At 44.6% G+C, this 11,864-nt stretch overlaps 1 protein-coding gene across 5 annotated transcripts in view; it reads right to left on the bottom strand.

The window, feature by feature from the left end:
* Positions 1–9,952: 9,952 nt before the first annotated feature.
* Positions 9,953–11,864, bottom strand: part of evx1 (even-skipped homeobox 1) — a 38,872-nt gene continuing 36,960 nt past the window's right edge. For all 5 annotated transcript variants that reach the window (XM_077009432.1, XM_077009431.1, XM_077009430.1 and 2 more), the window contains one exon: positions 9,953–11,576. In XM_077009432.1, the coding sequence (XP_076865547.1) occupies positions 11,052–11,576 (525 nt within the window). In that variant the 3' untranslated portion in view covers positions 9,953–11,051. The remainder of the gene's footprint in view (positions 11,577–11,864) is intronic.

Raw genomic sequence — 11,864 nt, 5'->3', positions numbered from 1 at the left:
CTGAGCTGTGAGTGTAGTACATCTGAGCTGTGAATGTAGTACATATGAGCTGTAAGTGTAGTACATTTGAGCTGTGAATGTAGTACATCTGAGCTGTGAGTGTAGTACATTTGAGCTGTGAGTGTAATACATTTGGGCTGTGAGTGTAGTACAGCTGCCCTGTGTTGTTTGGTTTGTGTATTTGGGTGTGCATCTCTCATTATAACAATCACTGCTTCAGTATTCACTGTGTCTGAACACTGAAATGTGGAGATTCCCTCCACCACAGGACAGGCTAAGATAGGAGCTCACAACATTAGCCGCTCTTTTAATCTTCCCAAGCGTGAATCAAAAAGTGGTCGGCTTGTGGACAGAGTCAATTAGAAAAATCACAGCCATAGATCATGGCAACCACTGTTGAGATCTGATGCTGTTCCAAATTGCTCCTCATGTCTAGAGTATGAGCTTTAAGCTCTTAGTGAATCCCCCTTCATGATCGTAACTCCCTCAAAGAGCAGCAGTCTGTTTCTGAGCGAATCACTGTTCTGTATGGGCCATCCTTCACTCTGCTTTCTAGTGGCTAGCGTCTCCATGCCAGAAAATCAATAAAAGGGAATGAAACTCTGGGGAATGAAACTCTCTCAGATCAAAGCTTGATTTCACTGGATTTTGCATTGTAAACTATTACATGTTAATACTGAATTTGCAGTTTTGTCTTAAAAAATTCTGGCATAAAACTCAGTGACACAGAAACAGTGACACATTTGCTTGTACATCTGACAACACAGGTTTTAGCAGTACACCTGGAGAACCTGGCCTCAATGTTCATTGATTCTGTCATGAGAAGGGTCCTTATTTACATCCATCTCTCTCCTCCCCCCTCTGACTCTCTTTGAAAATCAATATTGATTATTATCTTTAGAGGCCTGTCTGGGCACAATATTTTATTTCACATCATCATCATCATCATTTCTGCTGTGCAGGAGTTACAGCTCTTATGGGAATGTGAAAAACTGTAAAAGGAGAAAGTGTGTGTGTGTGTGTGTGTGTGTGTGTGTGTGTGTGTGTGTGTGTGTGTGTGTGTGTGTGTGTGTGTGTGTGTGTGCATGTATGTGTGTTTGTATGTGTGGGTGTAAAAGTTTTTTTTTGCTCTCAGCCAATTATATGCAAATAAGCTCTTGTATTACATAATAAAATCAAGTTACTTTCATTTGTAATTCATTTTTTGTTTATAATTCAGATTCACATCTACAGTGTTGAGTGTTTTGCTTAGGTATATATTTCTGAACCTGTGTGTGTGTGTGTGTGTGTGTGTGTGTGTGTGTGTGTGTGTGTGTGTGTGTCCCTTTGGATGGACAGTACTCCATCACACTGTGTCTGATGGCCACATGATGACTATTGATGCTGTGATGATGAACTCAAATAAAAGTGATTATGATGAGTTAAGAGTTTTACTGAGTCCATCTCTCGTATAGTCATGTGTCTGTGTGTGTGTGTGTGTGTGTGTGTGTGTCTGTGTGTGTGTCTGTGTTTGTTATACATCAATGTTGCACAGGGTCTCCAATGTGGTTCAAGTCCCTCTTTGAGTAGAGACTGCAAACCTGATCAGTGGCACAGCAGAGAAATGATGGAGATAATGGCTTTAATGACTATATTTTTCCATAGTCAGGAACACGGTTGAAAAGCAGAGATGCAGATGGTGCTCACGGGTTGCGTGCAGCACTGGCCAAGCAGCTCTGTGTGGATTCGTCATCAGACAGCGAGGCAGAGAAACTCCAGAGGTCAGCTGATTGTAGAAGAGCTCATAAAAGTTCCATTAACCTGCTTAAAGTTAAGAGGTTGTTCAGCTTAGCAGATGACAATTACCACAAACAGAGCATCACCATAAAAACCTTCCTTACTCTCCGTTACTCTGACTCCTTCTTCTCATCAACAGACAGGTCTAGATGTAAAGGACATACACACAAGTACGCCCACATACCGCTATCCAAAGCCACAAATCAGTGTGTGTGTGTGTGTGTGTGTTTGTGTGAGAGAGAGAGATCTCATGTTTGACTTGTTCTTTCTCCTAGGTCAGGGGAAGCACTAACACAGTGATCTTTAAAGACATTTATTAAACACAGAGATGAACCCCTGCCCCGGGCCCTGCCTGTACCCCTACCCCAAGCTCTGTACCCCTGCCCCGAGCCCAGTACCCCTACCCTGGGCCCTGCCTGTACCCCTACCCCAGGCCCTGCCTGTACCCCTAACACAAACCCTGTACCCCTGCCCCGGGCCCAGTACCCCTGCCCCGGGCCCTGCCTGTACCCCTACCCCAGACTCTGTACCCCTACCCCAGGCCCACTACCTCTGCCCCAGGCCCTGCTTGTACCCCTACCTCAGATCCTGTACCCCTGTCCCGGGCCCAGTACCCCTGCCTGTACCTCTACCCTGGGTCCTGCCATTACCCCTACCCCAGACCCTGTACCCCTGCCCCGGGCCCAGTACCCCTGCCCCGGGCCCTGCCTGTACCCCTACCCCAGACTCTGTACCCCTACTCCGGGCCCACTACCTCTGCCCCAGGCCCTGCTTGTACCCCTACCTCAGATCCTGTACCCCTGTCCCGGGCCCAGTACCCCTGCCTGTACCTCTACCCTGGGTCCTGCCATTACCCCTACCCCAGACCCTGTACCCCTGCCCCGGGCCCAGTACCCCTGCCCGGGGCCCTGCCTATACCCCTACCCCAGGCCCAGTACCCTTGCCATGGTCTTTATCCCCAGTAGTATTCCCTCATGGCCATTCTTATGGCTCATATTAGAATTTTTTTGCTCTGACTGAGATGAAACAGAAGGATCCCAGTTTGTGTGGAGGGAGGGTTTGAGAACTTTATGTTCTTATTCTCACATTACTTTCCATTTTACATCAGAATTTTGATTGAATTAATTGATCATTTCGACATTGAAAACAGTATAAGACACATGTTGTATATGCACATTGCAGATTTTGGCTGGGGCTTGAACCAAAGATTTTATAGCTATCTGGCTCCAGGTTCCAATCCAGCTGTCTATTTGGTATATTTGGTATTATGTTGGACATTTATTTTTGTGAGGGGAGGGGAATCTCCACTTGGGGCTAATTAGGTTCATTAGTGCCAAAGGATCCCAGTAGACTGTTCCATGGTCTAAAAAGAGAGAGAAAGAGAGAGGGGCAATCCAGGAAAGAGAGAGGGGTCATCCAGGAAAAGAGAGAGGAGCCATCCAGGAAAGAGAGAGGGGCCATCCAGGAAAGAAAGAAGAGTCATCCACGAAAGAGAGATGGGCCATCCAGGAAAGAGAGAGGGGTCATCCAGGAAAAGAGAGAGGAGCCATCCAGGAAAGAGAGAGGGGCCATCCAGGAAAGAAAGAAGAGTCATCCACGAAAGAGAGAGGGGTCATCCAGGAAAGAGAGGGGTCATCCAGGAAAGAGAGATGGGTCATCCAGGAAAGAGAGAGGGGTCATCCAGGAAAGGAGAGAGGAGCCATCCAGGAAAGAGAGAGGGGTCATCCAGTAAAGAGAGGGGTCATCCAGGAAAGAGAGATGGGTCATCCAGGAAAGAGAGATGGGTCATCCAGGAAAGAGAGGGGTCATCCAGGAAAGAGAGATGGGTCATCCAGGAAAGAGAGAGGGGTCATCCAGGAAAGAGAGGGGTCATCCAGGAAAGAGAGATGGGTCATCCAGGAAAGAGAGAGGGGTCATCCAGGAAAGAGAGATGGGCCATCCAGGAAAGAGAGAGGGGTCATCCAGTAAAGAGAGGGGTCATCCAGGAAAAAGAGATGGGTCATCCAGGAAAGAGAGGGGTCATCCAGGAAAGAGAGGGGTCATCCAGGAAGGAGAGATGGGTCATCCAGGAAAGAGAGGGGTCATCCAGGAAAGAGAGATGGGTCATCCAGGAAAGAGAGAGGGGCATCCAGGAAGTGCAAAGAACTCCAGTCATGTGCAAATGGAGACAGGACAGCGGTGGTAATGAAGTTAAAAGGAGTGTAACTACTCCTCTCTGAGAGACTACTTACCCCTCTCCCACTGAAGGGTTGAAGACGGAGCACCAGTGGGACACACAGTACAGGTTGTGGTGTTAAGGAGGTCCAGGAGTCCCTTCCAAGGGATTTTCTCTGTGCTTGCAAGTGCTGCTGGGATGTATTTGCTCTGCTTGCTCAAGTGCTGCAGTGGGAAGACAGTGGAAGCAGTGCCGCCCTGCTGGACTGGAGGAGTAATGCCGAGCTGTTGAGCGGACTTGAGCAAGGAGCAATGCTGTCCTCTCTGTCCACTCTGTCCTCACTGTCCTCTGCCCTCATTGTCCTTTCTGCCCTCACTGTCCTTTCTGCCCTCACTGTCCTCATTGTCCCTACTGTCCTCTCTGCCCTCACTGTCCTCTCTGTCCTCACTGTCCTCTCTGTCCTCTATGTTGGGTCTCACTACAGTTGTTGTTATTTCATCATCATCTTCAGTGAGAAAAAGGCAGACAGGTACGGACTTTTTCTTTGTTATTTCTCTGTTATTTTGTTATAAGTGTAGTGTAATCATGCTGCTTGGTGGGGGGTGGTTATAAGGGGTTATTATAAGGGGTAATAGGAAGGGATATTATAAGTGGGTTATGTGGGAGTTATTATAAGGGGTTAAATTAGAGTTTATTATAAGGGGTTATAGGAGAGTTTATTATAATGGGTTATTATAAGGGGGTTATATGAGAGTTTATTATAAGGGGTTATAGGAGAGTTTATTATAAAGGTGTGTGTGTATTAGCATATTAGACACAAGTGAGAGAGACAGAAGGATGGTATAGAAATACATCAGTTGGTTGCAGAGCCAATCTCACATTCTCTCTCTCTCCCTCTCTCTCTCTCTCTCTCTCCCACTCACAGACATATATACCTTTGTACAGACGTTTAGGTTATAATGCATTTTCTATGTCAGTAAGGGTAGAATAGCTGTGAAATTCATCAGTAATTTAGTACAAAAAAATAACTGAGGGTGTCACTGCTGTTTACATTTTAGATGGTAGATTGGGTCCATGATAGCCTTTGACTCTGGTAGTTTGTGAGTGGTTGGGAATATTCTGGGCTGGTTTGGTTGCAGTGTGGTTGCTGAGCACTTTGACAGGCTGGCTGCCATGTAGCGAGGCAAAGTGCTGTAAAACACAATGAGGTGTGGAGGGAGCTGGAGATGTCTGCCTCCGCCGTCATAAAACAGTCACCCACTCCCATAAAGCAAAACGCTTATTCAATTATTTTAAACAGTTTTGCATGATGTGGGGATATTTCCACTTCAGCAGTGCGTCTGGGCTGCATAAAGGGTTTGGGGAAATAAAAGAGCATTAATGTCAGCAACATTAGCTGCTCTCACATTAGTCCACAAATATTAGAGGAGTTCCCATGATCCTCCATGTCACAAATGCATAGAACTATAGTTAGACATGTCAGTGTGCTGATGGACCCTAGGAGTGGCCAGAACCAAGCCTATAGCTGAGGTCTTGTTTGAGAAAGCATTAAATGCCAGGAGGAAAGTGATCAGATATTATTTTAGAATAATCATCTTGAAATCTAATCTTGAAATTGAATAATTATAGAATTGCACACAAAAAGAATTTTAACCAGTGAAGAAGATGAAATAAAGAGCAGTGAGGAAGAGCATGCGTGTGTCACATAACATTTATATATAAATATATATATTCCTCCGTGAATATGGTGGTAGCTATTTAAGCTGCTGGTCTCCACCGTGAAGGTGGTGGTAGATCCTTAAGGTGCTGATCTCCACCATGAATGTGGTGGTAGATCTTTAAGGTGCTGATCTCCACCATGAATGTGGTGGTAGGTCTTTAAGGTGCTGATCTCCACCATGAATATGGTGGTAGGTCTTTAAGGTGCTCCATTGTGAATAGAGATTTTTTTTTAATGTTATCAATTTTTTTTTTATCTGGCTGTGAAAAGGCTAGAACATGGTTGTGGTGGATTTCCCTCACAATGATCCAACACAAATCTTCAAATCCACACAAGAATGGCTGTCTGATCACACTATGCAACTTCACCATGTCTCTCCTTCTCCCTGGCACTAAGCACAAGACAAGGACCCATGGACTGAGCGGAAATGAGACCCCAGACAGGGAGCCTCTGATCCGTGGAGATCCTGCATGGAGGAACAGGCCAAGGCGCCTTGTCCTGTGTTCATCAGAGGAAAACACTCACTTCTGGAGTCTTGGTAAGGTACGCTTGCAGAGTACTTAATGCTAGACTTACACTAAATGTTACACATTTTTCAGAATAAAAATATATTACAAGTATTTTTTTATACTTATGAGGCAGTGGTTTAATTAATTGAGGTTGTCAGTCATTCTGAAGAGCATTTTAGACATAAGATATTAATTTTGTATCTATTATTATATATACGATATTAATTATATATTACTTTATAAAATACATTAATTAGATCTTTATTATTATATATAGATACAATCAGCTCATTTATCGTTACATTTCTTTCCTTTTCAATGATCGGATCTGAGGTTAAACTGTTTGGTGAAGACTATATCAGTCAAGGTGGATTAATAACTTAATAAGAATGAATAAAAATTTGAACTCCAACAGCTAACTATGAGTACAGCATTAACAAGCTCATTGTTGTGTACCAGGCGCACACGTGCCGATGAACCGTGAATGTGGCTCTGACATATGGGAACACAAAAGGGGGGAGGGAGGACAGAGAGAAACAGAGAGAATGAGAGAGAGGGGGAGAGAAACAGAGAGAGAGAGAGAAAGAGAGAGAGGGAGAAGGGGGAGGGGGAGAGAGAGGGGGAGGGGGTGAAAAGGGGGAGAGAGAAACAGAGGGAAAAGAGAGAGAGTGTGAGAGAGAGAGAGAGAGAGAAACAGAGAGGGGGAGAGACTGACACTTCACTTGCAGCAGGCCCCTATATCGTGCCTTCACCACTTTGACACCCCAGTTGAGCACCCAGAGCCCCACCCTTTCTTTATGCAAAAACATTCACATTTGAACTGTGGAATATCACACACATCATATTTTCATATTGCAGCGGACAGTTATGAGAGCTCAGAGACTGGCAAACAGATGTTATGTCTGAGGAAGTGTGTTATGTGTTCACGTCTGAGTTCTTCTTGCATGGTTTTGGACTGATCGTAAAGAAAGCTCTGTTGGGCTAACACTGCACCTGCACAAACTACAAAACTACCAAACTACACCTCTGTATCCAGTAAACTGCAGACTACACCAAACTACATCTCTGTGTCCAATAAACCTCAGACTACACCAAACTACATCTCTGTCCAGTAAACCTCAGACTATACCGAACCAATGTACAGATTTTGTAAATATTTGTCACCGCATGTCTTTGTCTGACTCTTCATAAAAAGTAGTTGTATGGTTACCTGTAATGACCTGCACTGGGTCCCTAAATATCTTTTCTCACAAAGACATGTTAGGCTCTTGTGACACTCAACCTTCCTCTCCCTTTCAACCGAGCTGTCTCTCTGTTTAGGCCGGTTTTGACCCTGAGACATGGATTGTTGGAACCATATGAGAACAAGACTCACAGCATGGCACTGTACTACCCAGCGCTACAGCCCACTATGCTAACATGCCAGCCAGGTCTAAACTATAAAACAGTCAGCAACCTGCTCGGTTTCCCGTGAATAAATTACTTGGGACGTTTTATCTCGTGGCGCGCCTGTCGCGTTTTGTTTCTCTAGCTTGAACAGGGTGTTGTCTCCGGTGCACCGTAAATAATGTTGATAGACGCTATTGGAATATGACTTTCACACACCGGCCGACTGATTTAAGGCGACCTCTGCTTTCTGAATGCTATTGAAAGCCTATTTAACCAGATGAAGGCTCAGATTGTCCTGCGCGCTTGTGCATTAATTTCCCATTCATCATCATTAGGTAGCGAGTGGTCTGTCCACGCCTCGTACTGTCCGCCGTAAATTACAGCGTAAACAGGCTTTTAAACAGCCGCCACCTCGAGAGGCGGGCGCACTTAACGGGCAGCTGCACGGTACAGCCCCCGCTTCTGGGTTATTGTCAGTCCAGTCGTGTAGTCTAAATGCAGCCTAAACGTAGAGCTGATGATCATTTTAAACGGTGCATAATACTTTAGACTAGCCTAACTTACTGTTATAAGCTTAACCAGTCACGTGTGTTGTTTTTGGCAGAACGTTTTGTTAAAATGTTTAGGTTTTGGCCAGTACCGAATGTGCACACGCATTGATGCCGTTCGGATCAATGGATGCGTGAGCGGCCCGAGACACACGGCGCTTTCCTCGAGCTTCTGCGTGGCCTGTAGCCTGTGCGCAGAAGCTGCATACGTCGCAGCCTTTAGGCGTGACATGTTTTAAAATATATACAATAAATATATTGTTTATATTTATATATACAATAAATATATTGTTTATATTGTTTTTGGTTAGCCAGTGAAGCAGCTGTAAAGACTGTGATTTTTATCAAGCCCGGTATTTCTCTCTCTTACCTTGTTTTACTATTCATTGTCATTTTACTTTGCCTATTTCCTTTCGTGATCGTTCCTGTGATCTGGGTAGGCCTTAACGTAATAAGGCATAAATCTGCCTTTCGGTTTAGCTACGGCCTGTCCGTTTAAATGGCGTATTATTCCAAACATATGCATTTTAATCAGCTCGGTCACACTTACAAGAACTGCTCTTAATAAGACTATCAATCACCCGCGCTACACGGCCCCTCTGTGGCGGAGAGCTCTTGGGTTCACGTGGTAATGTGCGAGCGAAAACTTCATTTGTTGTCACCCGTTCATAAAATAAGAGGAGTACCAATTAACGAAAGCAAAGGAGGCCCTCCCCACTGCCATCACACAAACAGGAGGCCCTCCCCACCGCCATCTTACAAACAGGTGCCCCTATATACCATAGAATCATACAGAATTTGTAATGTAATGAATCCAGAGGAAAAATTGAACAGTTTATGACACACATTAAATATATTTTTGACAGTCTATTTTCTATGCTGTCGTGTAAGGTGCATAAAGTGTAGTTATTTGACCCAGGTCTGGTTATGCGTAGGCCAGGTTATTATCGACCTTTCGCATGCATGTTCATTGTGGGGTCTTTGCCTCGTCTTAGGTGATACCCGCAGTCTGAAAACGTGGAAGTCACTTCTGATCCGCTACTGTACATGTTAATCTGCCCTTAGGGCATTTCAAAGTGTCTTCTTTCGCGTTTGTGTGATGTTGGCGCGCTGTCTTGGGAGGCAGTACCCAACTATACCCATTATGTCCAGAAAGCTTCGATTTGCAGCGTAAGTGCCTCAGTTACCTGGTAAATCCAGCCAATTAACGAGCGCCGATTGGCGAGGTGGAGGAATCATCGATCTCTCTGCATTCCAATATCTCCACGAGACATCTCATTCCACTCTTTCTATTACTAGCGCACAAGAAAAAATATGACTCCGTTAACAGCGACTGGGGACTATTTAACTGTCAAAAACAATCTCTGCCTGAGATTAGAGGAGGAGATTTGGTTACGGTCACTTGGCTACATCACTTGGCTACCGTTTCTGAGATGAAAACATCTTGGAGATTGAGCGTACTGGTAAAAGCTTAGACTGTGCTATCGAAAATGACAAATTATGACGGAATATTCAGGAGGATTCATAGGAATTGTAATGTTACAAAGATACTAATTACAATTCAATAACATATACGGTAATGCTTAGTTTTTGTAATTTTCGAATAAAAATGTAAATATAGTAAATTGCACAGGCGAACCCACTGATGTTAGTGAATAATCATCATGATGTTAGTGAATAATCGTGCAACGTATTGTTTTACTTTTTAGCTAAACTATTATTTTAAATGTTATTGTTTACAAATGCTGGCACGTGTTCTTTACAGCCAGAATGTCAGAGTAACTTTAGTAACGGAGTGTTGCGAAAAGAGTAACTGTAATTGTTCTGTTTTCGAAGGGTAGTTCTCATACTTTATTTTTTTATGAATTTGAATACATTCAACATTTTTCATTACAAATACAATTTTATTATGAAAATGCAGTGGACTCAGAACATCACACTAAGATATTTTCAAAGCCCAATTGCGTCTTCATTTCTTACACAAACATGGCTACACTCATTCGCTGATTAGAATCAAGAAATGTCGGAGTGGGTGGGGGCGTACCAAAGATGTCGTTAATAAATATAGCTGCTTGTGTCTTTTAATACTGTTCATTTAACGTGAATGTCCATCGAATTTTGAATTTCGTTCTGGGTGTGTTTGTTTGCTTTCTTCCTTCAGGGATGAGAGCGGGACATCACGAGTTATAGAGATGGCATAGGATTAAGATATATGAGAGGGTGCACGCATTCAGTGGAGGGCGCGTGGATGAGACAGGCATCTCGCGCTTGCCCCAATTTGCTGCATGTGATTGTCCAATGGATTTCTCACACATCTCCTCCGCCAAGCCTGTAAGCCTCTCGCGGAGCATCTTAATCCGCTCCCCTGGCGCCTTGTTACCGGTTTGGCAGACAAGTCTCTGCGCGCGCCGCATTATCATTAATTCAAAATTCAAAAATTCTCCCTTCCGAATACATCACTCCTTAATTCCCCTCGCATCTGCACACTGCGGCCTGCTACCGGGACCGAGCGTTCATGCGGGAGGAATAATGAGACCGGACTCGGTTAACGAATCCCCTTGTTAAAAGATGAAAAACATATTTTTGTTGTACTAAAGGAAACCATATGTAGGTCAGTTTGGATATGTAAGCAAAACAAGTCTAAATTATAATACAGATTTATTCTTCCCTCATCTCAGTACCGGGTAGTGTGTTAATTCCACACCCATTCGATCTAGAAGGGCCAGGGAATTATATTTTCTCTTCCAGGTTTCATTATGAACATGTACCTTTTGAAATTGTTGTTATCATATTCCTCTTACATTTGACTTCCACTATGCAGTCTAGTTTCACGATCGGAAATTCTACTCGGTAGTTGCATAGCAGGTGGTGGTTGGCATATGCATCCTGGGTCATTCATGCTTTTTTTGTTCATTTGTTGAAGAATTGATCAAGAGATCAAAGATCCAAAAGTTTTATCTAGTCAGTGTCACCTCCTCCCTCTGATCTGATGATTTGCTGAGAACCGCCGGCGAGAACGTGAGGAAGGAGTCAGCCCTGGTAGTGGGTGAGCACGAGAAGTCTGCGTTAGTCGATCTCTGTGGAATCCCGTTTGACTGATTGGCAGAGTGGCACGCGAGACAAGAGCACGGGCTCCCCCCGGGACCAAGACCGTGTCCTGGGCTGGGGTATAGAGAAGGGTGTCTGAACGCGCACAGTAGCTCCGGACGGGGGTACGGATGAGAAAGGACCCGGAAACTGTCCAGTGACCGTAAAGGGCTAGCGAATGGCCCGCCAGCTGCGGTGGCCGAACCAGCGGTCATTCCGCTCAACGGGGAATAATAGGGCAAAGGCAGATGTGAAGGAAACGGGTAAGGGAGGTTTCCCGCGACAGCTGCGTGGCTCATCATATAGGTGTAAAAAGCAGGATCTGCTGGGTGAGGCCATGTCATCGCGAGCCGTTGTCGCTTGTCTTTCATGCGTCTGTTCTGGAACCAGACCTGAAATCAAAGCGAAAGCTTAAAACGCGTAAAGACAGCAGTCACGTGAACAGACCTGCAGCATCCGATCGGGAGGGAACGCGGTCCAGTTGGAGAAAATAAAACTGGCGTTATCACAGCACACGTTTTAAGTTTTTTAGTTTCTACAACATAATTATTCGTTGTAGTTAGACTCCAACCAATGTAAATGCGTCCCAAATACCGAATGTTTAATTAACATACAGCTTCGCTTTATAGCTGTCCTTAAATAAAAAAGAAACCCCTCTTGTTATTTGGATGGATGCGTTG

This window comes from Brachyhypopomus gauderio, chromosome 6 (assembly GCF_052324685.1).
Source record: "Brachyhypopomus gauderio isolate BG-103 chromosome 6, BGAUD_0.2, whole genome shotgun sequence".
Classification (NCBI taxonomy): Eukaryota; Metazoa; Chordata; class Actinopteri; order Gymnotiformes; family Hypopomidae; genus Brachyhypopomus; species Brachyhypopomus gauderio.
Note: the sequence above shows the minus strand (reverse complement) of the source record. Positions and strands in the feature narration are given on the sequence as shown.